We start from the raw sequence: 27,801 nt of genomic DNA, 5'->3' as shown, positions 1-27,801 counted from the left end.
AAATAGGCAAGGCAAGTTTATGTATATAGTACATTTCATACACAGAGGCAATTTTATTTATATAGCACATTTCATACACAGAGGCAATTCAATGTGAATTCTGAAAAATGGGCCTGCTGGTCTCTTTCACTACACTGAATAGAGAACCAGGGGGCAGTAGCTAGAACACAATCCTTAAAGCAACACTATGCAACAAATTGACACTTTTTGAGGTATGGTTTTATAGGCAACCGGTTTTGGTACCATCCTCAAATTCACTTTGATAGCATATGGTCATGTGAAGGACAGATAAACACCTCTGTAAACACCCCACTAGCCATCCAGGATATGCCTTATGTAGTTCTGTGTAACGGGCTGGAACCCACTGCAAAAATGGAAGAAAAGCTTTCACACGCATGACATTCGCAGCTATACTGCCAAAAGACACCAGTTAGTGTGTTGGCAAGCTTCTATCAGTGTCAACTGGGCTGTTGGTGGTGTTTGCAAGGTTTTTGCATGGCTTTTAGGTAGTTAGCTTACTAGTTTTGGAACAGAACTCCGTATTGCTGCTTTAATAGAATCAGTGAAAGGCTTGAAATGGCCTGAATGAAGCAATAGCCTGAATAAAGTCCTTAAAGCAGCAATAGGGAGTTCTGTTCCAAAACTAGCACACTAACTACCTAAAAGGCATGCAAAAACCTTCCAAACACCACCATCAGCCCAGTTGACACTGATAGAAGCTTGCCAACACACTAACTAGTGTCTTTTGGCAGTGTAGTGGGCAATGTCATGCTGTGAAAGATTTTCTTCCATTTTTCCAGCCAGGAAGCACAGAACTACATCATGCATATCCTGGATGGCTATGAATTCTGATGGTGAAAAAAATAAAAATGTAAAAGACTGAGACGTTAGATATTAAGATAAATAAAGAAACAGTGACAGGCAGTGATATAATGATTGAAAGAGAGAGTGAGTGGAAAAGATAAAGTTAGAGAAATTGAATGGATGGGAAATGAGTTGCATATTAAGATAGAAAGAAAGCAATGAGATAGAGAGATGAGGAGTTAGAAAGGGAGAGACCGCTGCAGAGACAGATCATTGTTGAATTCCACCATTCACTTCAATGAGAATAGTTTTACTCTTTAATCTTAAATGTTTGTGAAAGTATAATGTGTACTATTATCAAAATAATATAGCACAAGTGTCATTTACTAGACCTACGTAATTAAGTTTGAATTAAGTTTCTGTGTTCAAGCTGAATTATTCACAGAAAATCACTTAGAATAATTCAATTCAACTTTATTTCGCCATGTATACAGATACTAGGAATTTGTTTTGGTATTCTCCATGCAGGCTATAGTATCCAAACTATCTCCTGCACGAGATCTCCACGGCCGCTACACAAGCGCCATCGGAAAAATGATAATGAGAAAACGCCTAGGAATATCGTAATAGTGCTTCGCTTTGCAAGCGCTATAATAATGATTATCAGATTATCACAAAGACAAGATGCTTCAAGCTGCTTGGACCCAAATAGTGAGATTAAGGCCAATAATCTGCGAGCAACACAGCATTAATATATCATCAAATGGCAAAAAGGTGAAAGGGCAAAAAGGTTAGTAAACAGGCTCCAGTGAATTACAGCACTGTAGGGTGGTTTAGTATTTGTTGTGCCATTGTATTTAAGCCAACTGTGGCAACACTTAACTTCCTATTTTTTTTATAGGCAGCAGCACAGGGAATGTGAGCCCTTATTCTCACTGCCATAGTTAGACGTTTGAAGAGGAACAGTTTGCCTGAAGCCTGTCTGTGTGTGTGTGCACATGCATGGGAGTGTGTTTAGAGAGTGAATGCTTGAGCCTCATGGCTCCTTGCGCTGAATATTGCATAACATGTCCGACTGTGTGTACCTGTGCTGAAGTTGAGACTGCGCCTCCTTCTAAGGTGACAGGATTACTGGTCGTCAGGAGGAGGGGCCACGGTAATGGACACCGGCTGGCCGGGCAGTCTGTCTACCATCATCGTCTGTTTCAGACTCACTCTCTTTCTTTCTCCCTTGCTCCTGAAATTATCTTTGTGGTAAATTATACAGTGGCTTGCAAAAGTAAATCAACTCATCACCGATTTTCACAATTACAAAAGATACTTACACATAATTTGTCCTCATCAGAATTTTTAATGCGAACATTTTCCAAAGGTAACATTTTTTTATTTGTCAAAAAATGAAATATAATATTTAAACCCCTGTGCTCTTGAATTACAGATTTACAGAATTAAATTGTTAAAAAAAATAATTCCCCCCTCATCAATCTACAAATCACAAGGATTTTAGACATTTTTCAAATGCATCAAAAGGAAAAACTGAAAAATCACACTGACATAAGTATTTAGACCCTTTACTATAATACTTTTAAATATCTCTTGGTCATCTTTAAGATGTTTCTACACCTTAATTGGAGTCCACCTGTGGTAAATTCAATTGACTGGACATGATCTGGAAAGGCTCACTATATAAGGTCTCACAGCTGACAATGCATATCAGAGCAAAAACCAAACCATGAAGTCAAAGGTCAAACCGCCTGCAGAGCTCCGAGACAGGGTTGTGTCAAGGCACAGATCTGAGGAAGGCTGCAAAAGTGTTCTGCTGCATTGAAGGTTCCCAAGAGCACAGTGGCCTCCATAACTCATTAATGAAAGAAGTTTGGAACAACCACGACTCTTCCTAAAGCTGACCGCTTGGCCAAACTGAGCAATCGGGGGAGAGAGGCCTCGGTTAGAGGTGACCAAGAATGGATGGTCACTCTGGCTGAGCACCAGAGGTCCTGCATGGAGAACTTCCTTCCAGAAGAACCAGCACTGTAACACACCCCCGATCTTGGCTTTATGGCAGAGTGGCCGGATGAAAGCCTCTCCTCATTGAAATACGCAGGAAAGCCCCCTTGGAGTTTGCAAAAAAAGCCCCTAAAGGACTCTGTGAAACTGTGAGAAAACAAGATTCTCTGCTCTGATGAAACCAGGAACTGAACAGTTTGGCCTCAATTTCTTTCACCCAACGGTGAAGCATGGTGGTGGCAGCCTTTGTGGTGGCAAACACCGTGCCACCGATGACCTTAAAAGCTGTACCACATCCTCTGAAATGACCCAGATGCAAGAAAAGAGTGATGTTGATGAGGACCTTCAGAGAATATGGTTGGTTAGGCTGATGTTAAATACTATTAAATGAGGACCTTCAGAGAATATGGTTGGTTAGGCTGATGTGTCTAGAAAGCTGTTCGTTGTTTGCTCCGTTGCCTCGCGGGTGAATCTTCTGCGTCAACGCGGCTGCCATATTGTCGTGGCACATTTTCACTGCTTTTAGAACACTTATTTTGAGCTTATTTTTTACTTATTTCTATATATTTAATACAAGTACAACAGTACCTTTGGTGGCAAGCCCCTCAGGAGTTGCCCCCCCCTATTTATATACCAGTACATAATATTGTGAATGTGTGACTGTAGTTGTGGTAATAGACTTACTACAGCCCTCAGATGCATGTAAGGTGAAAGGTCAAGGGCAGAACACACACATGTCATGCAAATCAGACTCAAAATGTGCCTAAGGAACTATGTATTAGGTAAAGCTCTAAAGCGACATGTATAGGACATCCTACTACTGTTTTGTTCTCTATATAACCCTGGTCATACAAAATCTCAATCTTGCTTTTGGGGAGGAATGTAGTTAAGAGAACTGGAATTGTTTCCTATTCAGTATACCTGCTTGTCTATTCAGACTACGCCCTTGGTTTGGTCATTACTTGAATAGAAGTTTGACATCCTAAGTTTTATTTAGTAACTCCACATCTGACATGGATCTGCACTTGAGGGGGGGCACTACATACTGAATTGGGAAATGGAGTAAAAAGTTGAATGCCTTAGTAAGATAAGGTCCTTCCATAGCCATGTCATGGCTTTTTTTTTAGCTAATACAATTGCTGCCAGTCTATTGGATTGCTGCTTGTTTGCCATGTGCCCCTGGAACACCTGATTTATGTAGATTAACTCCACCAGACCACAGTGAATACAGTGAAGCTCAGTATGCTCAGATTGATTGATTGCAGTGTTTGAATCACATGTACACAGCTAATTACACTGTCTCTGTCATTTCATTAATGCCCTTTTAGAGATACTGCTTATAGGCACGTGTTCCCTACCTTGAAGGATTGTTTAGGTGTGAGGATGTGAAGTGCATGATCAGATTCTAAGGACTGGACTGCTTGGTAAATAGATAACAGCTATGTTTGAAAAGAAGCTTTTAATGTTTCTTTGTCAAGGTCTGAATTCCAACAGGCACTGACAAAGAAGCCAAAAGTGGGCATTCTCAGTTAAAATTTAAAAAAAAAAACTGTTTGTTTAAGTTATTCTTTTAAAATGTTTTGATTAACTTGCCCTGAGTCAACCATTGGATCGGTTTACAAAAGCACAACATTGCAGTGGAAGGAAAGTGCGTGTTACATGACCCTGTTATTTTAAGTGCAGTGTTTGGCACTTAGAAAATGATTTCAAACCATGTCCAATAAATGAAAAGCTCCAGTCTGACACCATTAAACCACGACACCTTTGGATTCTGCCAGTTCTGCCATCCAACAACAGAGGAAGCCCTGGAGAAGGACATGTTTTCTCAAGATCAGACTTTGAACCATCAGTCAAGCACGTTGACTGTTACCCCAAGTGAGCCATTACCTGTAGTGGCATACCTTCATGAGGGTTGTCGAATCATTGAAACAGTGAAGTAGCCTTTCATGTGATGGACAAGTATCAGTCATCCAGACATGGCAAACATATTATCAGCACAACATGATCTGCCAAAAGAGGAAAGGGAGACAACAGCATCAAATAGAAAAGTCAAATATCTGCACAGCCTCTTGTTCCTCCTATCATTTCATTCCTAGCTTCAGTGATCTGCCAATTTAGTGTAATAAATATGCAGCCAGATCAGTAATTCCCATTTCTCTCAGGGTTTAGCATGTTATACATGTCATACATGTTTTGTAAGTACACTGTATGTTCACTGTTCTTTTCCCTCCATCTTTGAGGCTGAACATTTCAGTGCATGTGTTTTGGTGACTGTTGAGGTTATGAAAGAGTACGACTACAGACTACAGATTTCAAACAGTTTTGTGGTGTGAAATACCCACAGAAATCTATGCTTCTTAAAGCAGTGGCGTCTGCTGTCAGGCCAGGGCTGCGCTGCGCTGCCAGTTCTGACCAAATCCTGCAGGGAACTTGATCAGGTGAAAACTGACCATGCTCAACTCACAGCTGAAAAGCATGAGGCCCTAAAAGTTAGCCAACACAGTCAGGGACTGCCTGTTAATCATCAGAAAACATGCAAAAATAGAGGAAGAAGTGAAGATTTATAAGTGAATTATGATCAATGTGTGGTTGATCTGGCTAAGTCCAAGGAGTGGTGCAGTAATCATTGAACCAGTAGCTCATTACAGATTGCCACTCTAGAGGAAGAGTTTCAAGTGGAGGAGGAGGAGGACACAGTACAACTCACAGTACCACTGCCTTGGACTTTAGAACATAGAAATGTGTCTCCAATGTGATCCGGTGACTCTGGTTTAGCAAACAGCATCCAGAATATATAGAAAATGACCCACCTCAGAGTTGCAGGACAGTTTAGCAACATAGTTGGTGTGTTTGGCAAACAATATCCTAGATCATTCCTGTCCAGTTCTAACCATCAACATTGAACTGTGGCGCTGTAATAATGCTCAGGCTTGCTTCTCACCACATTACCGCTGCTCATTGTATCTCATTGCCGCCCTATTAGAACAGGACCCAGGTAACAGGACAGGCATGGCAGACAGATGGAAATGTGATACTGCCTTTGTGTTTGTCACAGGTGCCCAGAAGACAGTTGCCTGTGGCAGACTGGTGAAGGTCGCGGATAGAAATGAACCTCTCGGCATGTTTTGAGATAGTTTGACTCTTACAGACAGGTCAACAAAGGGGGTCCAGTGAATGCCATGGCTGGTTAGTCACAGTGCCTGCCCACAAAAAAAAATAAATGTCAGTAGCAGGGGTTAATTAGCTGTTTTGCATATGGAAGTTAGTTAAGGAAATGGATGAAGCATTTCAAAAAGTAAAACCCACTCTGAGTTGTGGTTAATGGCATTCAGCAGATATACTGTAACTACCTCAGGCAGCTGCTAACAGGAAAGTCGATAGCAAATCAATCCTAAAGGGAAACGCAGAACTCAAAGAATTCAAGGTATTTGGCTTTTGTCCAAAGCTAATTTGAAGACAATAGAATGCAACAGTGCCAAATAAAGCATTTTTCATAACACATCAGAATGAATATAATATTAAACAATGAACATTAAACATCAGTTTATAGTAAAGAAACAGCAACGACAATAATAATCTAACTTTACCAAATACCGAATCTATGATTAAAAATGTAAGCAGAATTATCATTTTATCAAGTCATTTAAAAGTGAGAAACCTCAAGAACAATGATGATAACTAGATGTACTGCATAGCGGGGCATAATATGACTGCCACATAAAGTAAGAAAATGAGCAAGAATTAAGTGAAATAAAAAGATATTTTCCGTTCCAAGAACAAGGTGTTGCCTTGAATGATTGCATTTCTGGCAACAATAGACTAAAAGTTTGTTGTATAACTTATTCTGAGTGAATTTGTTTTTGTGGATGGTGTGGTGGTACATGGATAGGGTGTGGAACCGTACCTGTGAGATACATGCTGCGGTTTTGAGACCTGTCTTGTGAATATGAGGATGAGTGTGACTTTATAACAGATATATTCTTGTACTCAATGTGGGCATGTATACATAAGCAACTATATGAGCTTCATTGTTTAACTGTACTTGCCATTTATTTTTAAGTTTTTGCTGGTATAAATTTAGAAACATTCTGTTAACTATGTAAAACCCCCAGTACAGACAAATGTTAGTGGTTATAAGTACCTGGTGCCTTATCCTGTAAGTCTAGAAATGTTACAAATTGGATGAACTCTTAGAAAGAAAACGCAGATATTGCCATTAACACCCTTTTCTCTCATGTCACCCTTTGTTAATGTGTTCGAATGAAAAAACACAGAACCATGTGAAAACATATTTTTGTTCAATGTAATGTTATGCTGTCAAATTAACATTTTTGAGTGCTATCAGAAATATGATTCATGAAATATGATCCATTCTGGCTGTTCCTTAGGGAGCACAAGCACTGTCTTAGGATCATGGTATTTAATGACATTTTGCCTCTCTTCCCCAATTTTATCTTTTTTCTGTTCTTTTTCCTCCTTCTGAACAGTTTTTTTTACCTCTTTGTTGATTACCCTACAAGGACACAATGGTTGCCCTTCCTTTTTCCGTTCTATTATTTCTGCATCTTCTGTTCCTTTGTGGACTGGATGTGTCGGCCTCCCTCACTATCTCTCTGTCAGCCCAGGGGAACAGCAGCAGCGGCGGTATTTCCAGCAGTGTGCCTTCGAAGCGTACCTGCACTGATCAGGTAGTATGTAGACCAGGCATTCTGCTGCCCGTGTGGCTCCCGCAGGACCCAGGGATGGGTGAGCAAGCAGGACGAGCAGTGCTCTACTTCAGCTGCCTGATCTACATGTTTCTTGGGGTGTCGATCGTCGCAGACCGCTTCATGGCTGCCATAGAGGTCATCACCTCACAGGTACAGAACTTCTTCTTCTCAATTGTTTTTAAATGACAGAGTGTGTTTAATACAAAGACAAATGAAGAGTGTTTTTTTTTTTTAGACAAAAGATGCTTCTAGTCTGCAAGTAACACCACACAGACAGCAAACTGTTATGCTTCCCACCAGATGTCAAATGCAGGCCCATGATGCGACTAAATCCGTATGTTTAGCACCTGGTTTCTTCTATATGCAACTATTGGAGTCTTGATCTTGATGTGCAAAATGTAGTTCTGTCTTTTTTTTATATAATCTTACTAAGCAAAATGATTATGAAATGTGGAACCAAACATCAACATTCTTTTCACAGGGAACAGATGAAGTACTAAGACATTATACATTCAGCAGGTGTTTATTTTTTATAACATCGTCAAATTCATTTTTATGGTATAAGGACATGTGAAGGAGAGATAAACACACATAAACCTTCTGTGTTCCAGGGCCTGTAGGTACCAAGCCTCTCAGAGTAGGATATTGGTCCTAGCTGACCTGTAATTCTCAGAATTCATCATCATTTAGGTCCTACTTTTAGGTGTAGGAACATGTTATCATTCTTAAAATGAAAAGAATCACTCCTATCCCAAGCCTTTACGAGGTATTTAACGGTGATGTTCTTCAGGAGGCACCATTTACTTATTTACTTCTTTTTTGTCAGTTGTGCAGTTGTCAACCCAGAATTGCACTTTCTCTTCCCTTCTCCAGCGCAGTGACACAGGCCAGTTTGATCTCTTCCCTTCTCCAGTGCAGTGACACAGGCCAGTTTGATCTCTTTCCTTCTCCAGTGCAGTGACACAGGCCAGTTTGATCTCTTCCCTTCTCCAGTGCAGTGAAACAGGCCAGTTTGATCCCTTCCCTTCTCCAGCGCAGTGGCACAGGCCAGTTTGATCTCTTCTCTTTCCTTCTCCAGCGCAGTGAAACAGGCCAGTTTGATCTCTTTCCTTCCCTTCTCCAGCGCAGTGACACAGGCCAGTTTGATCTCTTTCCTTCCCTTCTCCAGCGCAGTGACACAGGCCAGTTTGATCTCTTTCCTTCTCCAGCGCAGTGACCAGTGGCACAGGCCAGTTTGATCTCTTCTCTTCTCCAGCGCAGTGACACAGGCCCGTTTGATCTCTTCCCTTCTCCAGTGCAGTGACACAGGCCAGTTTGATCTCTTTCCTTCTCCAGCGCAGTGACACAGGCCAGTTTTATCTCTTCTCTTCTCCAGCGCAGTGACACAGGCCAGTTTTATCTCTTCCCTTCTCCAGCGCAGTGACACAGGCCAGTTTTATCTCTTCTCTTCTCCAGCGCAGTGACACAGGCCAGTTTGATCTCTTCCCTTCTCCAGCGCAGTGACCAGTGGCACAGGCCAGTTTGACCTCTTCCCTTCTCCAGCGCAGTGGCACAGGCCAGTTTGATCTCCAGCGCAGTGACACAGGCCAGTTTGATCTCCAGCGCAGTGACACAGGCCAGTTTGATCTCTTCTCTTCCCTTCTCCAGCGCAGTGACACAGGCCAGTTTTATCTCTTCTCTTCTCTTCTCCAGCGCAGTGACACAGGCCAGTTTGATCTCCAGTGCAGTGACACAGGCCAGTTTGATCTCTTTCCTTCTCTAGTGCAGTGGCACAGGCCAGTTTGATCTCTTCTCTTCTCCAGCGCAGTGACACAGGCCAGTTTGATCTCTTCCCTTCTCCAGCGCAGTGACACAGGCCCGTTTGATCTCTTCCCTTCTCCAGCGCAGTGACACAGGCCAGTTTTATCTCTTTCCTTCCCTTCTCCAGCGCAGTGACACAGGCCAGTTTGATCTCTTCTCTTCTCCAGCGCAGTGACACAGGCCAGTTTGATCTCTTCCCTTCTCCAGCGCAGTGACACAGGCCAGTTTGATCTCTTCCCTTCTCCAGCGCAGTGACACAGGCCAGTTTGATCTCTTCTCTTCTCCAGTGCAGTGACACAGGCCAGTTTGATCTCCAGCGCAGTGACACAGGCCAGTTTTATCTCTTCTCTTCTCTTCTCCAGCGCAGTGACACAGGCCAGTTTGATCTCCAGCGCAGTGACACAGGCCAGTTTGATCTCCAGCGCAGTGACACAGGCCAGTTTGATCTCCAGCGCAGTGACACAGGCCAGTTTGATCTCCAGCGCAGTGACACAGGCCAGTTTGATCTCTTCTCTTCTCCAGCGCAGTGACCAGTGACACAGGCCAGTTTGATCTCTTCCATGTTTCAGCCTGCTGGTATGGGTAGAAAGATGTGGGACGTATGGAATGTAGCTTCTCTCTGTACCTCCATTGGTCTGCTAATGTGCAACTCTCACAATGAGACCGTTCATTTAAACTTCATCATGAATTTGGCTAATTGATATGGAAGTAAAAACATACTACATCCCATAGGTGTGCAGAATCAACATTTAATTGATGTTCTAATCTAAAGAAAGCGTCACAATGGGAAATTCAGTCAAGCCGTGGTATGACATTAAAATAAATGACCTATGATTTGTTCAAATGAATGTCCATCTGATGGTTAAATAACTAAAGCAGTATTATCTGCATTACTTTACAAACCTTAAATAAACATTTCATTTGTTGGCTTCTGAATGCATCCATTTCAGCTGCATGATGGGAAGTGAGTTGATACTCACTAGCATCACTGCCTTCCACAGCAACCAAGTGCAGTTCTTGTACCGTTGGCTACTACATATTAGGGGTGGGAATCTCTTGGCACCTCACGATTCGATTCGATTCCGATTCAGAGGTAAACGATTCGATTCTAAACCGATTATCGATTCTAAACCGATTATCGATTATCAATTCTAAACCGATAAAACGATTATCGATGCATCTCAATTTTTAAAACATTTTAGTTTGCTACTCAGAGTCTGCAATAATCGATGCCGCTTGCATTTCAACACAAAATGAATGTGTAAAAAAAAAAAAAAAAAAAAAAAATTATAATTTTTTTTTTTGTTTTTTTTATTAAAAAATCGATTATGAACTTTTCTGAATCGAGACAGAATCGTTCTAGAGAGAATCGAGAGAAATCGAAAAATCGATTTTCCCCCCACCCCTACTACATATATTACGTCCTGAATAAAACAACACTGCCACCATACAGGCAAAGTATGATGTATATTTAAAATATATATTTACAAATAGACATGATTTCATTTAAATGCAAACTTACAAGTCAATTTGTACATTTGAACATTTGTAAATCATTGATTATTTGTGGATCATGGTACGTGCATTAACAAATATTGAGACATTGTTCTCTCTATAGCCGGTCCCACATGCTGGACAACTTGACCTTCTTTTCCCTTGCGATTTCCTAAAAAAAAAAAAATTCTATTTACAATTACCATTTCTTTTCATTTACAAAATGAAAGGAGAGAAAAATGCCATATAACAAACAACTTATTTAAACGCTCATTTTCGCAACTAAAGAGAATCAAAGATGTGAAGCGTTCTACCATGCATCAACAGCGTCTTGGTACGTTGGCCCTTTTTTGCATTGAAAGTGATTTGCTCCTAGAACTGGACTTCAGTTCCGTAATTGAAGAGTTCATTCCAGGCATATTGAAATATGTTGCCTAACTTCTAAGGAGTTTATGGAGAATAAACTACCTATTTGTATAACCATGTAAATACGAGTCCACTGACAAGGAACATGGACAATGTATCCAGGGCGGCTGTGGCTACTGATGTAGCTTACCACCACCGGTATGACTGTGTATGAATGACTACTGGACTCTGGACTCTGTAAAGTGACTTCGGGTATTTAGAGAAGCGCTATATAAGATTGAATGATTATTATGTAGTCCTTCAGAGAAGACTACATCCTACACCTCAGCACACCTGAGTGGGTGTTCTATCCTTTTTTGTACTATTCTAGTCATACGCCGCAAAGTAAGAATGCATTATGCATGAAAGGCAATGTAATGTCAGTAATTGTCATCGGTACAGCAGTCCTCGGCGTCATGTTCTGCTTTCTCTGTAGGGGAGTAGAACTGCCATTCAGCAGATAATAGATGACAATAATAATAATATATATATAATATTAGATAATGTATTCCTGCTTTGGCCTCACAATTATCCCTCCAGTTACTTGACCTTTGAACTTGACTAGTTCTTCTTGGATCAGGCCAGAAGACACTGCCACACCTGCAGTTCCGTCCATTAACCATCCTGCCCATCTCTCATTGGTGGAGGAGGTGGCTCAGGCCATGCCCATCTCTCATTGGTGGAGGAGGTGGTTCAGGCCATGCCCATCTCTCATTGGTCTGGAGGAGGAGGTGGTTCAGGCCATGCCCATCTCTCATTGGTGGAGGAGGTGGCTCAGGCCATGCTCATCTCTCATTGGTCTGGTGGAGGAGGTGGCTCAGGCCATGCCCATCTCTCATTGGTCTGGTGGAGGAGGTGGTTCAGGCCATGCCCATCTCTCATTGGTGGAGGAGGTGGTTCAGGCCATGCCCATCTCTCATTGGTGGAGGAGGTGGTTCAGGCCATGCCCATCTCTCATTGGTGGAGGAGGTGGTTCAGGCCATGCCCATCTCTCATTGGTCTGGAGGAGGAGGTGGTTCAGGCCATGCCCATCTCTCATTGGTGGAGGAGGTGGCTCAGGCCATGCCCATCTCTCATTGGTCTGGTGGAGGAGGTGGCTCAGGCCATGCCCATCTCTCATTGGTGGAGGAGGTGGCTCAGGCCATGCCCATCTCTCATTGGTGGAAGAGATGGTTCAGGCCTCCTAGTCTCTAGTGATTGGATGTTGCTACCTTCACACAGATATGACTCACCTGAATACCATGCCATTATGGTAACTGATCCATTCTAGTTAGATCAGATCTGACACACCTGAATGCCATTATGGTAACTGATCCATTCTAGTTAGATCAGATATGACACACCTGAATGCCATTATGGTAACTGATCCATTCTAGTTAGATCAGATATGACACACCTGAATGCCATTATGGTAACTGATCCATTCTAGTTAGATCAGATCTGACTCCTCACCTGAATGCCATTATGGTAACTGATCCATTCTAGTTAGATCAGATCTGACTCACCTGAATGCCATTATGGCAACTGATCCATTCTAGTTAGATCAGATCTGACACACCTGAATGCCATTATGGTAACTGATCCATTCTAGTTAGATCAGATCTGACTCCCCTGAATGCCATTATGGTAACTGATCCATTCTAGTTAGATCTGGTCGTTATATATCGCCCAGAAAGTCAACAAAGCTGTTTTGTGGATAAGCTGAACATTCTGCTGTCTTTAATTCCAATTGATGATGAACTGATCCTTGGTGACATGAATATTCATTTGTAGAATGCTCTTGCTTCTTGTTTTCTAGCTTGTTTCATCTTAAATCAGTTTACAGCCCTCCTACTCACAGAGCTGTTGAGGATGTGGATCCCATTCTGTTGTACAACTGCACCACACCAAAAGCTAATGGTCACCTCTCTAAATGTAGCTGACCATTACTTTATTAAATGTACTGCACATCTCCTGGAACATCCATTGTCTCCAACATTGTCTCTCCTCCGGTGGCTTCATGTCTGCGCAATCTCCAAAAAGTCTTCCATCCACTGAGTTCTCCTCCTCTACTGCATCTGCTCCAACTACATTTACATTTAGTCATTTAGCAGACGCTTTTATCCAAAGCGACTTACATATGTGCGACTTACAATGTATACACATTTTACATTTACACTGATGGCACACTGCACATCAGGAGCAATTAGGGGTTCAGTGTCTTGCTCAAGGACACTTCGACAGGGAATCGAACTAGCAACCTTCTGATTACTAAACGACTTCTCTACCTCCTGTACCACTGCCACCCTCCAAGTACTACTCCCAGTACAGCAGTCACCAGAGGCCACTGGCACTCCAGGCTTCTATGGGGTCTCCTACCACTGCTATGCAGATGATCCTCAGCTGGGCCTGTCCTTCCCCCCAGATGACACTCAGCTGGGCCTGTCTTTCGTCCAGATGATCCTCAGCTGGGCCTGTCTTTCGTCCAGATGATACTCAGCTGGACCTGTCCTTCATCCCCAGATGATCCTCAATTTATGCTTGAATATCAGCAGGCTTCAGTGATATCTTAGTTTGGATGAAGAACTGTCACCTTCAGTTCAACTTTTTACAAAATGAGATCCTGGTATTCCCAGCCAATCTGGCTATCCCACATTTTAACATCCATCTAGCTCATTATTATCGACCGCAACTAAAGTGGCAAGAAACCTGGGCACCATGAGCGATAACCAAATTACTTCTTTTCTCTGACCATGTGGCCTTCGTCTTGAAGTCTGTTGAGCATGTTGCCTTCGTCTTGAAGTCTTTTCTCTGACCATGTGGCCTTCGTCTTGACTCTGTTCTCTGACCATGTGGCCTCCGTCTTGAAGTCTGTTCTCTGAGCATGTGGCCTCCGTCTTGAAGTCTGTTCTTGAAGTAGGTTACAGTGCTATACTAGTGGGCCTGTAGGCTACAGGTTACAGTGCTATACTAGTGGGCCTGTAGGCTACAGGTTACAGTGCTGTACTAGTGGGCCTGTAGGCTACAGGTTACAGTGCTATACTAGTGGGCCTGTAGGCTACAGGTTACAGTGCTATACTAGTGGGCCTGTAGGCTACAGGTTACAGTGCTATACTAGTGGGCCTGTAGGCTACAGGTTATAGTGCTATACTAGTGGGCCTGTAGGCTACAGGTTACAGTGCTATACTAGTGGGCCTGTAGGCTACAGGTTACAGTGCTATACTAGTGGGCCTGTAGGCTACAGGTTACAGTGCTATACTAATGGGCCTGTAGGCTACAGGTTATAGTGCTGTACTAGTGGTCATGTAGGCTACAGGTTATAGTGCTATACTAGTTGGCCTGTAGGCTACAGGTTACAGTGCTATACTAGTGGGCCTGTAGGCTACAGGTTATAGTGCTGTACTAGTGGGCCTGTAGGCTACAGGTTACAGTGCTATACTAATGGGCCTGTAGGCTACAGGTTATAGTGCTGTACTAGTGGTCATGTAGGCTACAGGTTATAGTGCTATACTAGTTGGCCTGTAGGCTACAGGTTACAGTGCTATACTAGTGGGCCTGTAGGCTACAGGTTACAGTGCTATACTAGTGGTATCTAGTAGCTCCGTAGCTGCTACAGGAAAGCCACTGGATCAGCACCAACCTGTTTTCATTCATTCAGCCCTATTCCCCTTCTCAACCATTTTCTCTGTTGAACATAGGTTGTCTTTGACTTACTTTATGGCTCAGTAGCTTGTCATTGTGTCCCCTGAATGACTTTTGTTTTAGTAGCCTGTTTACTAATTGCTGGAGAGCCGGTCATACATTTTTACTCTAATTTATTTAATGTGTCAGGATTAATAGTGGAATTAGATTCTGAGCAACAGAAATGTAAAATCAGATCTTTATTGTGTGATCCCACAATATGGGTACAGAGTGTGTTGATGTTGGATAATACACATTTGCATTCACATATTTTAAGCGCATTCATTAAAATGTGGCTGTGTGCGTTCTGTTAAACATGAACACTCTCCTGATCAGGGGAGGAACTGTGAACAGCTTTGGGTTCCAAACTTGGGGTTGTAAGGGCAATTTTAATGGAAACACAAAATGAAATCACAGCAAATTTGATGCACACTTTAAAAAGTGAATCAAATTCGTTTCCATCAGTTCAGATGGATGTGGCCATTTACTCTATAAATCAGTATCTTCTCCACCCCACCCAATTAGATTGGCCTTTAATGATTGTATATGAATTATCCACCCCACCCAATTAGATTGGCCTTTAATGATTGTATATGAATGTCAAGCATTTCCCCCTTGGGACTTTCTATTCAAACGTTAAATATTCATTGCATTGAAACGGTACTCGTAATGAGTCCTCTTAACAGTTGTTTATCTGTGCTGGGCGTATAGCCAACCAGGTTTGCATCACTTCATATCAGGGGGAATCCAACTTTGTCAAGTTGGCTAGGTGTTTGTTTTTCCATTAGAATGCCCCAACATTTCCTATGCTGTAGCGAGGTTGTAGCCTAGCATGCTACAATTCTGAGTTCTATCGAATGCTTGTACAACAAACCTCGATTTGTAAATATCTTATGTCATTTACTTATGCCCCTTACAAATCTTTCAGCTTGTCAACAGTATGTATGGCCCTTCACTGCCACTGCCAATATATAAGGTGTTGCCTGGCCTGACAATTAATAATATTCCATTCATGGTGTTAACAAAGAGGACCTCAGGTTGGCAGACTGTAAAATACACTTTGAGTGTATCAAGAGAAGGCACAACGCATCTAGTTTTAATACTAGTAACTTAATTAAACATCTGAAAAGCGCATAGTTCCCAGACGCCACAAAAGCTATGAGCAGCAAATGCTCATTTGCAACCGCAGTCCTGGAGAGAAAGAAGATGATGTATTACATCACCCAAGAGCACGTATGATCACAGAGGCTCTAGCTGAGTGCACTGCATGACACAACCAGCCACTGGTCATCACCCAAGAGCACATATGATCACAGAGGCTCTAGCTGAGTGCACTGCACCAGCCACTGGTCATCACCCAAGAGCACATATGATCACAGAAGCTCTAGCTGAGTGCACTGCATGACACAACCAGCCACTGGTCATCACCCAAGAGCACGTATGATCACAGAGGCTCTAGCTGAGTGCACTGCATGACACAACCAGCCACTGGTCATCACCCAAGAGCACGTATGATCACAGAGGCTCTAGCTGAGTGCACTGCATGACACAACCAGCCACTGGTCATCACCCAAGAGCACGCATGATCACAGAGGCTCTAGCTGAGTGCACTGCATGACACAACCAGCCACTGGTCATCACCGAAGAGCACGCATGATCACAGAGGCTCTAGCTGAGTGCACTGCACCAGCCACTAGTCAGAACATTACATGACATCATTAAATGGAGATTTAAAGTACTCATGTTGGTATCAGTGTACTCAACATCAGCAACAGCACAGTTGGCTGTGACAAAGGCCACCTAGCTTGTAAACATGATGGAAAAGACAGGTATGTTTATCTCTTCACATGACCATATACCATCAAGATGAACCGACAACAACATACTTCAACACTCGTCCACAGAATGAAAGACCTTTTAATCAAACTGCCACTTTCAACTTCATTGCTTTATACATGTTGTGGGAGACTGGCCTTGCAAGGGCAAACAGTGGGTACACAAACTGGAAAAGAGAAGTCACAGGAGTTGCGGTGAACAGAACTTAGGTTTATTGTACAAACTGAAGGGGGAAAAGGGAGGTGGCGCACAAAGGTAACTCAGAAAGCTTCACTGGTCTGGCCGTTGGCGTCAGGGGCTCCGTCGGGCTCTTCCTGAGGCAAGAGAGAGATAGAGAGCGATTACTCGTCTTCAGTAATATAAAAGGCAGGCCGCGGGCCTCTTACCCTGAGACTGTCTTGGAAGGCGTCTGGTTCTCACTCCTCTGTAGCTCAAGACAGTCTGGCTTCCGTATCCTCTGGTTGAGTTTAAAAAGGCTCCTGATTGCCTGATTGATTGAGTGCACCTGGGAGGGACAACCAGAGACACCTGGGTGGGGAGGAGTTCCCTATGAGAATCCTCTGGGATAGTACCGCCCATCCAACACCATGCCTCTTAATTGCCTTCGTTTGGCTGTACTCAGCCATGTGGGGCACTGCTCACCGGCTGGGCCATCACAATGTGTACAATTATGCAGTGTTTTGTATGCAGTATAGGCCTAATAAGTCTACTTCTTCACTTACTTAGTCCTTATGTAGCTCTATGTAGCACTGTGTTCCTCAAGAAATCAAATCTCATTCCCTGTGTACATGATACATGCCTACACAGAAATGAAAGTAAAAGCTTATTTGACTTGACACACTGTTGTCTTTGTTGATACAATTAGAAATACAAATAGACCTATACTGGATTCATGGCCAAATTGGAATTGGGACATTTCTGTAGTCTGACAGAAACTCAAACTTGTAATTCCCAAGTTCCCTACGATTTTTTTTTAGGCAGTTATATTGTTCAATCTCTTTATCTGACTTTTTGCCCCTGTCTCTTGTTGGTGTATTCTTTCAATTTCCTGTCCCAGGAAAGAGAAGTTCAAGTGACAAGTTCAAATGGAGAGGTAACAATTGCAAAAGTGAGAGTATGGAACGAGACGGTGTCCAATCTTACTTTAATGGCCTTAGGATCCTCTGCTCCTGAAATCCTATTATCTGTGATTGAGGTACATCACAAACATGTTCACATGCAAACATACAGGCAATGCACACACTCAAACACGTTCACATGCAAACATATAGACAATGCACACACTCAAACACGCATCTAAACAATCAAGACCAACACATGTCCCCAAAGGACCGACATATATGCACAAAGTAGATTACAAACATGCAATATACTACTGCTTCTGAAATGTTCTTTTGTGTCTAGGTCTGTGGGCACGGCTTTGAATCAGGGGACCTTGGCCCAGGAACCATTGTGGGCAGTGCTGCATTCAATATGTTTGTGATCATTGGACTGTGTGTGTGGGTCATCCCCGCCGAGGAGTCACGGAAGATCAAACACCTACGGGTATTTTTTGTGACGGCTTTCTGGAGCATCTTTGCATACATATGGCTGTATCTCATCCTTGCAGTCATATCCCCAGGCATTGTTGAGGTATGTTTGGATGATGCACTACAAATAGTTTTTGTCTATTCTATGTTTATTTTACATTAATGTTTGTTTACTAAAAGGGCTCTGAGGGCTCCGCCCACTTGCAGGTTCGTCAGACACAACAAAAGTCTAAAGGGAAACGGTGTCAAATTATGACCACACGGAATTCAAATTTTCAATTTGACGTATTTTTATTGTGCCACTAACAAATAACTTAGTCTGAGGACACTAAACAGAGGCCACAGGTGACGCTGGCTAGGACGAGTAGTTGAGCAGAACCTATTAGTAATATGTCGTTCGGGAATGAGAACGATTAGTTCATGACCATCTTCCAATTCATTCCTGTTGTTCACTTGGCTGTTTTTTATTTTGAAGTGCCTGAACTTGCTCCCTGATTCAACTGTGTAGCACCATAGGGTGGGCTGTAGCCCAAAGGAGTGAAATAAGGTTATCTTAATGGGTGGGCTAAGCATCTGAGCTTAGCTTCATCGATGAGGAGGCTGGATAACTTTGTACATTTCCATTTCCATTTAGTCATTTAGCAGACGCTTTTGTCTAAAGCGACGTACAAGGGAGGGAACAGTCAAGCTACGAGCAATAGAGACCTGGTGTAACAATAAATACTACTTTACATAAGAAATAGAAAAACGAAATAGAAAAGAAAAAAAGAAGTGCAGGAATGTAACTGCTGAAGTGCAAGTTAAGCATTAGTCGAAGTGCCAGTTAGGAAGGGAGGTGCTCTCTGAAGAGTTGGGTCTTCAAAAGTTCTTAAAGGTAGAGAGGGACGTCCCTGCTCTGGTAGTGTTAGGCAGTTCGTTCCACCAACGTGGAACTACAAATGAGAATAGTCTGGAGTGCCAAACGACGCTCACTAGACGAGCGCAGCATCCAGGGTGTAACTTTTGCCTTTACAAGAGCATTTAGGTAGGTGGGAGCAGAACCAGCAATCACTCTGTAGGCAAGCATAAGTGACTTGAACTTAATGCGAGCAGCTACAGGCAGCCAGTGGAGCTCAACGAGTAGCGGGGTGACGTGTGCCCTCTTTGGTTGGTTGAACACCAGACGCGCTGCCGCGTTCTGGATCATCTGTAGTGGTTTCACTACGCAAGCCGGCAGGCCCGTTAGGAGGGCTTTGCAGTAGTTAAGGCGGGAACTCACCAAGGTTTGCACCAGCAGCTGGGTGGCATACTGGGTTAGGTACGGCCTGATTTTGCGGATGTTGAATAGCGCAAAGCGGCACGACCTGGAGACAGAGGCGATGTGGTCAGCCAAACAGGTCATCCACCACAACATCAATATCAATACTGACTCTTTATCTCTTGTTCCATCCAAAACAGCAAGAAACCTTGGGGTCATTATTAATGACCAACTGACCTTCACGGCCCACATCGCCTCTGTCTCCAGGTCGTGCCGCTTTGCGCTATAATAATATATAATTATACATCAAGCTAGTGAAGGTGAATAGGCCTACAGCCGGAGAGCATTACAGCTCACTGATATATACAGTACTTTCCACCTGTGAGAAATAACAGATATAGATCATTAAACCAAAAAATGTATATACATCAGTATTGATGATCAGATATAGATCATCAATTTAGTCTTCTGCTCCCCCTTGTCCAATGTTATTTGCTATATAAATAATTGAACTGGATTGATTGATTGCATACCTTTTTAAGATGGGTTCTGTGCAAACTTTCATACATGTGCCCCAAAACATTACTACTGTGAAACACTTGTGACATGGTGAATGTTTATTGCAGGTGTGGGAGGCTGTAGTCACCTTGCTTTTCTTCCCACTGTGTGTCCTCCTGGCCTGGATTGCAGATCGTCGACTTCTCTTCTACAAATATCTCCACAAGCGCTACCGTGCTGACAAGCGCCATGGCATCATTGTAGAGACAGAGGGTGGCCTGAATCCTAAGGCTATTGATGTCATCATGGAGGGAAAGTTCCATGAAATAAATCCAAGTAATTCTACAACTAACTCCACAAGTACAATTATATCCGTGGAGAACAGCACAGAGGAGGAACCCAACAAAGAAGAGGTGAGAGAAACAGAGAGTGAGAAAAAAAGTAAAATATCTCAAATTACTTATTACTTATTATTGTGAATATTTTACACAGACTATCCATTATTATGCTTCTGTAGACTTCTCTCCTCCTATGTTTAACATTCTTCAGTCAGTAATTTGAGTGAGTTGCTCTATTTAAGTACACCATTGTGTAACCTTAAGGCACTAACCTTGATGTGTATTGTTAAGGTCCTAATAGTAAACTAATTTATTCTGTTAGCAATAGCATTTTTTCTTAATCTTATGATGGAATCCTCCTGTCTGCTGTGATCGTCCTGCAACACTAAATGTTGTCTATGGAAGCTCTGATATTTGCTTTAAACTGTTGAAGCTGTTGACTTAATGTATAAGACATTTTGCTGTTGAAGATGCCCTGTTGCTTTTTCAGTTTTGGCCGCTAGTTTGGCAATGGAAAAGGCTGAAACGACACATTTCACCCATGCAATTTTGACTGTCAATAAGTAAAACTAAAGTTTCAGCCATGGGCTGTACCTTACACTGTTTGGGTATAGTAACTACAGTAACTACAATATATATAGTAACTACAATAAATGTTTAAATAAGTACATTAACGTACACAGAATGCCTGATATTACAATCTGTTAAACAAAATAATTACATATATAACATAAACCAATACTCCAGGGTCCATGTTTATTTTTAGAATTCATTTTGAGATTGCTTGCCTAGAGCTTTTCAGTTTATGAATGCATAATAGCACATCCTTGATATGTACTGGGATACCCTAGATGAGTTGGTATGGAGTGATCCCTGTATGGAATTTGTGATGCATGATGCATACATTTGTCTTTGATATTTTGATTTGTACAAAATCTGTGATTTTCCAACTAAGGGGGATTTAGCGAACATTCACACTGTGAAACCTATGAAAAGTGACGTTAGTATATAGAAATACTGACCGCGTTAGCCACTTCACAGCCTGCTAGCCACGATTTTCTTCCGCACCAAAGTCTTTGGGTGTAGGATCCTCGGGTGTAGGACGGGCCCCCCCCCTTTGTAGAGACCTGTTGAATGGATACATTTGGTCTAGGAGGTCCTAATTGTTTTGTTGTCAATTTATCTTGATTGGTACGCTGACTAAAAGGAGTTTCTTTCAAAGAGGGAATCGAGTTGTTGCACTGAACGTTAGCCATCTTGACAGATTGTGACTTGATCGAAGCCGTATGACGTACTTATACGCAGTTACGTATGACGAAAGCACGTTGGGGCTCGCCCCCCCGGAACCCATCGAGACTGCATTGAAAGCCCTGTTATGTGGACAAATTGATTGACCTCTGGGGTGATCTTCAACCTGGCTGAAATCGCCCCAAAAGAGGCGGGAACATTTGAAGAACGACTTTAGCCTGATTGGACAATGACATTCAGAGGCAGATCAGACGGTCTAGAACACTCCTAACCACTGGAGCAGTGGTAGAATCGGACAGAAAAAAAATCTCACTTTTCCTGTTTGGCAGTGCGTCGCCCAAATCGCCCTTATGGACAAACCGCACCTGTTGCTGGATAGATGAGGCAGAAATGGGCGCTGATGACAATTGACTAATTTCAATCTTGAACACGGATTGTGCTGGCACATAAACCCATGGCCAGTTTACCCAAAATAAGGGGGACAATTATTATTAAAGGATCCAGTAGTCAAGAACACTAGAAGCGGTTCAACATGCACAAGGCGCATTACAGAATAGGGATATCATTGGACAGGTACAGAGTGGAAGAGCAGGGTTTGGGCTAGGTGACAGTTGGAAAAGCATGGGGTAACGCTACTTTGCCAGAAAGGAGGCAGATGGTATCTAGTTTTGTTCGCCAGCAAGGGAAACTAAATGAGTAGCAGCGGTTTCTCAACCATGGAGAAACTGGCATGTGGAGACGAGGAAGATCAGGAGACGAGGAAGATCAACAACTTTTAGTGACGTCATCATGAGGGAAGTACTAATATTCATGCATATAATTATGGAAAATCACACAAGGCTACAATGTAGTTTTGTGTATTTTAGGCACCTTGGACAACATGCGTCACTGGGGTAGTTATAAATAGTCATGTCAGGGCGTGGTTGCAACACTTGCTTTTGAGGGAAATTAAAATATGTTACCAGCAATATGACTCTTTTTCTCCTGATGATTGAGCCTACCACACTGAAAGGTATTGGAGTGGTGTTTGACAATTAGTTAGTCATTCTGAACCCTTCCTTGGCTTCACATATAGCCCATGGTGGTGGTTATACAGATAACAGCTTGAATGTCACCTGAGGCCATTGTATTTCTATGCTCCTGTTGAGATTCACATAATCAATACAGTCAGTTATGTCCTGAACATGGTCCCTTTTACCCAAAACAGGTGATCCGGATGCTGAAAGACCTACGGCTGAAGCACCCAGACAAAGACCTTGACCAGCTCATTGAAATGGCAAACTACTCCACATTGGTGGCACAGCGCAAAAGTCGGGCTTTCTACCGCGTTCAGGCCACCCGCATGATGATTGGTGCTGGCAATGTTCTAAAGAAGTATGCGGCAGCTGGACAGGCTCGCCGAGCTGCTGCCGAAGCCTCACTCGAAGACCCGGACTTTGCCTTCTGTACCTGTATCACCTTTGAGGAGGCGCAGTACCAGTGCTCCGAGAACTGTGGGACAGTGAGCTTGTGGGTGACGTGTCAGGGAGGCACAAGGAGCAGTGCATGTCTCGTGGACTACCACACAGAAAATGGCTCTGCCAATGCTGGGGCAGACTACCAGTACACACAGGGGACACTTGAGTTCAAACCGGGAGAGACAAGGAAAGAGATCAAGGTGAGATCAATGAAGTGGGATAGTATAACGGGATTTTTAAGCTACTAGAATGAGAAACAAATAAACTGTTAATGGGTTTAAAACATGGATTTACATTTAGATTTAGGTTACCACATAGAAGTAAGAGAATAAGAAGAAGAACGTACTTATGTGTCCCTTTGCTCTTCAGGTTGGTATTATCGATGATGAAATGTTTGAAGAGGATGAGCATTTTTTTGTCCGTCTGCACAACTTACGAGAGGGCGATGGTCCTGCCAGTTGCGATGGGGCAGAGAACAGTAAGCTCAGGCTGGTAGAGCCTCAGTTGGCGATGGTGACCATCTTGGATGACGATCATGCTGGCATCTTTTCATTCATTCAGAAGGAACTCAGGGTAAGCGAAAGTTCTGGCACAGTCGAAGTGACCGTTGTACGGAGTTCGGGAGTAAGGGGCACTGTTGCGGTGCCCTATCACACAGAGGATGGCACTGCCCGCCATGGCATCGACTACGATCAGACACAGGGGGAGCTAGAGTTCATCAATGAAGTGACCAGGTGAGAGGATCAGATTTGGAACAATTTCAGCTAATAACACTGGTCAATGTTCATGAACCGGTGTGTTTAAACTGTGAGAGCCAGTTGTACTACCCTGTTGTGCTACTTCTCTGGGCTGAACAAGACATATTCTGGCCAAGAAATCATTTGCAGTCACAGTGTTGTACTACCCTCGACGTACAGTTTAAAAGTGCAACATATTTTTCCAATCCCATTCACACTCATGTTAAAAAAGATGTTAGAACAGACCTGACAATATTTAAAATGATTCATATAAACTCCAATTTCAGAAGTTCAGAGTAGGATTTTCCTGACATCTTGGTTCCATATTGCTGCGAAAGACATGGTACATAAATATCTTCCAAGGTGTAAACAAGAGCTTATTGTAGAATTGTAGAATTGTATTGACAAAAGAATTTCCAGTGCATTAGACGTACAATAAAATACATGAAAACTATCACCAACAAGTGGAGAAAATATTATCAAGAAAAGGACATCCCTCCAAAATGGATGAGATTAGAGGGAGATAACTGGCCGGGGAGGCTGCTGAGAGGCAAGAGAGCGTTAACAAAGCTGCAGGTACCAGTTGCTCTCTAGGTGTGACAATAAACTAATGTATTCTTTATGTAGGCCATGAGGTAGGGTGGCAAAACAGAAACCTTTTCTAATTCTAGAAACTCCTACATCGGTTCTTCTAACCTTGCAGAAATGTTTGTTATGGTCTGATGAGACCATGATTGGCTTTCTTTGGACATAATCCGAAAGCGTATGTTTAGCATAAAAACAACACAGCGTATCACCAACAGAACATCATACCCCTGTTGAAGCATGAAGACTCCTTGGTTTGGAGGGAATCAGGAATAGCTGCAGATACAAGTCACATGTTTATGCAAATTCATGCAAAACTTTTAGGAATCTGTGAAAAAGCTGAAGATGAAAAGAAATGTCACCTTTTCAAGATGACCGCTATCCAGAGTATATCGCTCGAACAAAGGAACAGTTTCACTAAAACACAATTTGCTGGATCTAATGCAGAACATTGGTAAAATATGAAGTGTTAGAAGTGTAGATTTATCAAATTGATAGACTATTCCCCAAAAGACAGAAAGTTCTAATAAAATCAGAAGGTGCTTCAACAAAGTATCGTGCACACTTATATGGCCATGTTATTGTAATTGTTTAAAGATTAGTTTCCCTGTCAGTTTGTTTTTAACTTCACCATTTCACATTTAGGCCCATAGCTTTGAGAGTGAAAATTGCTAGCAGAAACTAAAGGCACTGTTGCACAAAAAAGAAATGCTTCAGAGAAATGGGTAAAGGTGTGGTCAAAGGCACTGAGTAGGCAGAGCAGGCCGAAGTTAAAGTTGTCATATCGTCGAAAACTGTTCTTCCCTACTGAATAAGACAGTTCATCGTATTTACATACTGGGCCTGAATCTGCCACACCAACGCCATGCCAATAGGACAAGGTATACACTTTGCTTGTGCGCATTATATTTTTGCCGTGACTGAGAAGCTTTCCTGTCACCACAATGTCAAAATTGTAAGCTTTACAGTAGGCATTTTACATTAATGCTGCCGATGGGAGTGTAAATGTGGTGGCCAATTCTAAAGGGTCCGTAGGCATATTACTGCGCTATGTAATTTTCTGGAAGCCGCCAGGGTACTACTCTCTGCCGGCTAGTAAGTAGCTTATTTGTGTTGCACTTGCTTGATGTTTGACTGTGCTATGAAAGTTGTTGACTCACTAGTTTGTCAAAGTAAGCCAATTTCAACAGGTTTCGCTAGGTTTAGCCGCTAGCGCCTCGTTAGCGATTAGCAATTCCTCCGTTTGTGCTGCTTTAACAGAAAGCTTAGCCAATGCATTGTACAGGTACATGTCCATCACTGTCTAAGGGCTGCACAGTCTGTTACCAGTTGGAAGTTGTTCAGCTGCATACTGTCCATTCCTGCTTCCACCACAGAAGGTTTGCCTAGTTCTTAATATATCAGTACCCACAGCCGACAACGTTCTTTCTGTGGGTAAGTGCTCACAGGTTGCAGATAAGGCTCTTCTTCATCCGATGCTTGTCACGCTGACTCTGGCTGGTCATTCTCACCAGGTTTTGGGGCTCCTCCTTCCTGTATCCCCAGTTCTGCAGGCTTACATCCTGCTCCAGCGGTTCCCCTCTCATATAGGCGGCAGTGGTACAGGAGTTAGAGAAGTCGGTTAGTAATCAGAAGGTTGCTAGTTGGATTCCCTGTCGAAGTGTCCTTGAGCAAGACACTGAACCCCTAATTGCTCCTGATGTGCAGTGTGCTATCAGTGTAAATGTAAAATGTGTATACATCCTTGTAAGTTGCTTTGGATAAAAGCGTCTGCTAAATGTAAATGTAAATTTCATACTCGGGAATAAAGGACTGTGCATTTGGGTTCACAATTCACGTTTGGACTCATACACCTCCGCTACAGCTCAATCACACAGTCACGTTCACATTCCCAGCCGCACGTCATCCGTGATCACAATCAGCATTGATCCCACACACCTGGCACAGCAGTTGATTACTCATCCCAAGCACCTGTTATTCACACATATAACCTCCTCACTCCCTTCACTCCCTGTCAGTTTCTCGCATCACGCTCGTTGTACTCCGGAGCTTTCCGTAGAAGATGACACGAGTTCTGGATCCCCGACCGCTGCTGCCACGCCAGTGTTCACCGCGACGTCAAGGCCGCTTCATCATAGTTTAGTGATTACCACGACTTCCAAGTCATTCAAGCCCTAGTCCAGTCCCGCGCTAAGGCGCTGTTAAGTTCGGTATTTACCACGACTTCCAAGTCGTATTAGTCCCAGTTTAATCCTGTGTGACGGCGCAGTTGAGTTTCTTTAGTAATTGGCTATTCTTAGTTTTCCCCTGTCAATCTTTTGTGTGTTCTTGTTTTCCCCACTGTCCCCAGTCAGACTTTTGTGCATTCTCCTTTTGGACCTATCTATTTGTGTGTTAGAATCCTGAGTTGTTTTCGTGTTTTTGTCGATGCTTCCCTCTGTAAACCCTGTACTGGCTGGTTCATTAAACTCCATCACCCTGCAATCCTTGTGTCGTCTGCCATTCCGTGACACTTGCTCTCGTTGGCCTTTGTGGGCGCATGACATTTTACATTTAGTCATTTAGCAGACGCTTTTATCCAAAGCGACTTACATATGTGCGACTTACAATGTATACACATTTTACATTTACACTGATGGCACACTGCACATCAGGAGCAATTAGCAGGGGTTCAGTGTCTTGCTCAAGGACGCTTCGACAGGGAATCGAACTAGCAACCTTCTGCTTACTCAGCTCTGATGATACTCTTTGGGGAGGACCAGCTGATTTATCTCTCCTGATCCTCTGGACTGATGCACAGTTTACTCTCACATCTGGATGCTCTGACACACACACACACACACACACACACACACACACACACACACACACACACACACACACACACACACACACACACACGCACACACACTGCTCTCACATCTGGATGCTCTGATCTAAGAGATCTTGCTGGTGGAGGCTGGTTAGTTCTCTTAAATTTCTGTATATAAATAACTGGATCTTTCTTGGCTCTCCAGCATACAAAGATGTTTTATCCACGAAACAGCACCCACGTGAGCTGTGAAGATGGATGTGTTATAAGAATTCTAATTTACCAGAGTGCATTTGATGATATCTACCACTCCTATAGAGCCACTTTAAAGATCAAGTTTAGTGAAGATTTTCATGTTCTTCAGCAACTTAAAAGCAGAAGAGATGAGAGGGAGAGGGTACCGGTTCTTGAAGGGTTATGTCGTTCAATCCCCGGTAGTCGATGAAGGGGCAAAGGGTCTTGTCCTTCTTGTCCCAAACCTTGTTACTTCCCCTGTGGACCAGTTTATGTGAGGGGGTCTTGAGGTCTTGTGTCCTGAGATGACAGCTGGTCCCCCATTTTCACTGGCGGGAGGAGCACTGTTAGCTACCAGGACATTAGAGGGGACAGGGAGAGGCTCATGCCATGGCTTCAGCAAATTGATAT

General features: G+C 42.9%; 1 protein-coding gene across 1 annotated transcript in view; it reads left to right on the top strand.

Annotated features, from left to right (window-relative positions):
* The first annotated feature begins 7,257 nt into the window (after positions 1-7,257).
* Positions 7,258-27,801, top strand: part of slc8a2a (solute carrier family 8 member 2a) — a 37,593-nt gene continuing 17,049 nt past the window's right edge. Inside the window, exons 1-6 of the mRNA XM_042708617.1 lie at positions 7,258-7,670; positions 17,773-17,910; positions 18,120-18,347; positions 20,108-20,392; positions 22,773-23,222; positions 23,392-23,756. Coding sequence (XP_042564551.1) covers positions 7,338-7,670; positions 17,773-17,910; positions 18,120-18,347; positions 20,108-20,392; positions 22,773-23,222; positions 23,392-23,756 — 1,799 coding nt within the window. The 5' untranslated portion in view covers positions 7,258-7,337. The remainder of the gene's footprint in view (positions 7,671-17,772; positions 17,911-18,119; positions 18,348-20,107; positions 20,393-22,772; positions 23,223-23,391; positions 23,757-27,801) is intronic.

The sequence above is a fragment of the Clupea harengus genome, chromosome 8 (genome assembly GCF_900700415.2).
Source record: "Clupea harengus chromosome 8, Ch_v2.0.2, whole genome shotgun sequence".
Classification (NCBI taxonomy): domain Eukaryota; kingdom Metazoa; phylum Chordata; class Actinopteri; order Clupeiformes; family Clupeidae; genus Clupea; species Clupea harengus.
This window is presented reverse-complemented; position numbering and strand designations above follow the sequence as displayed.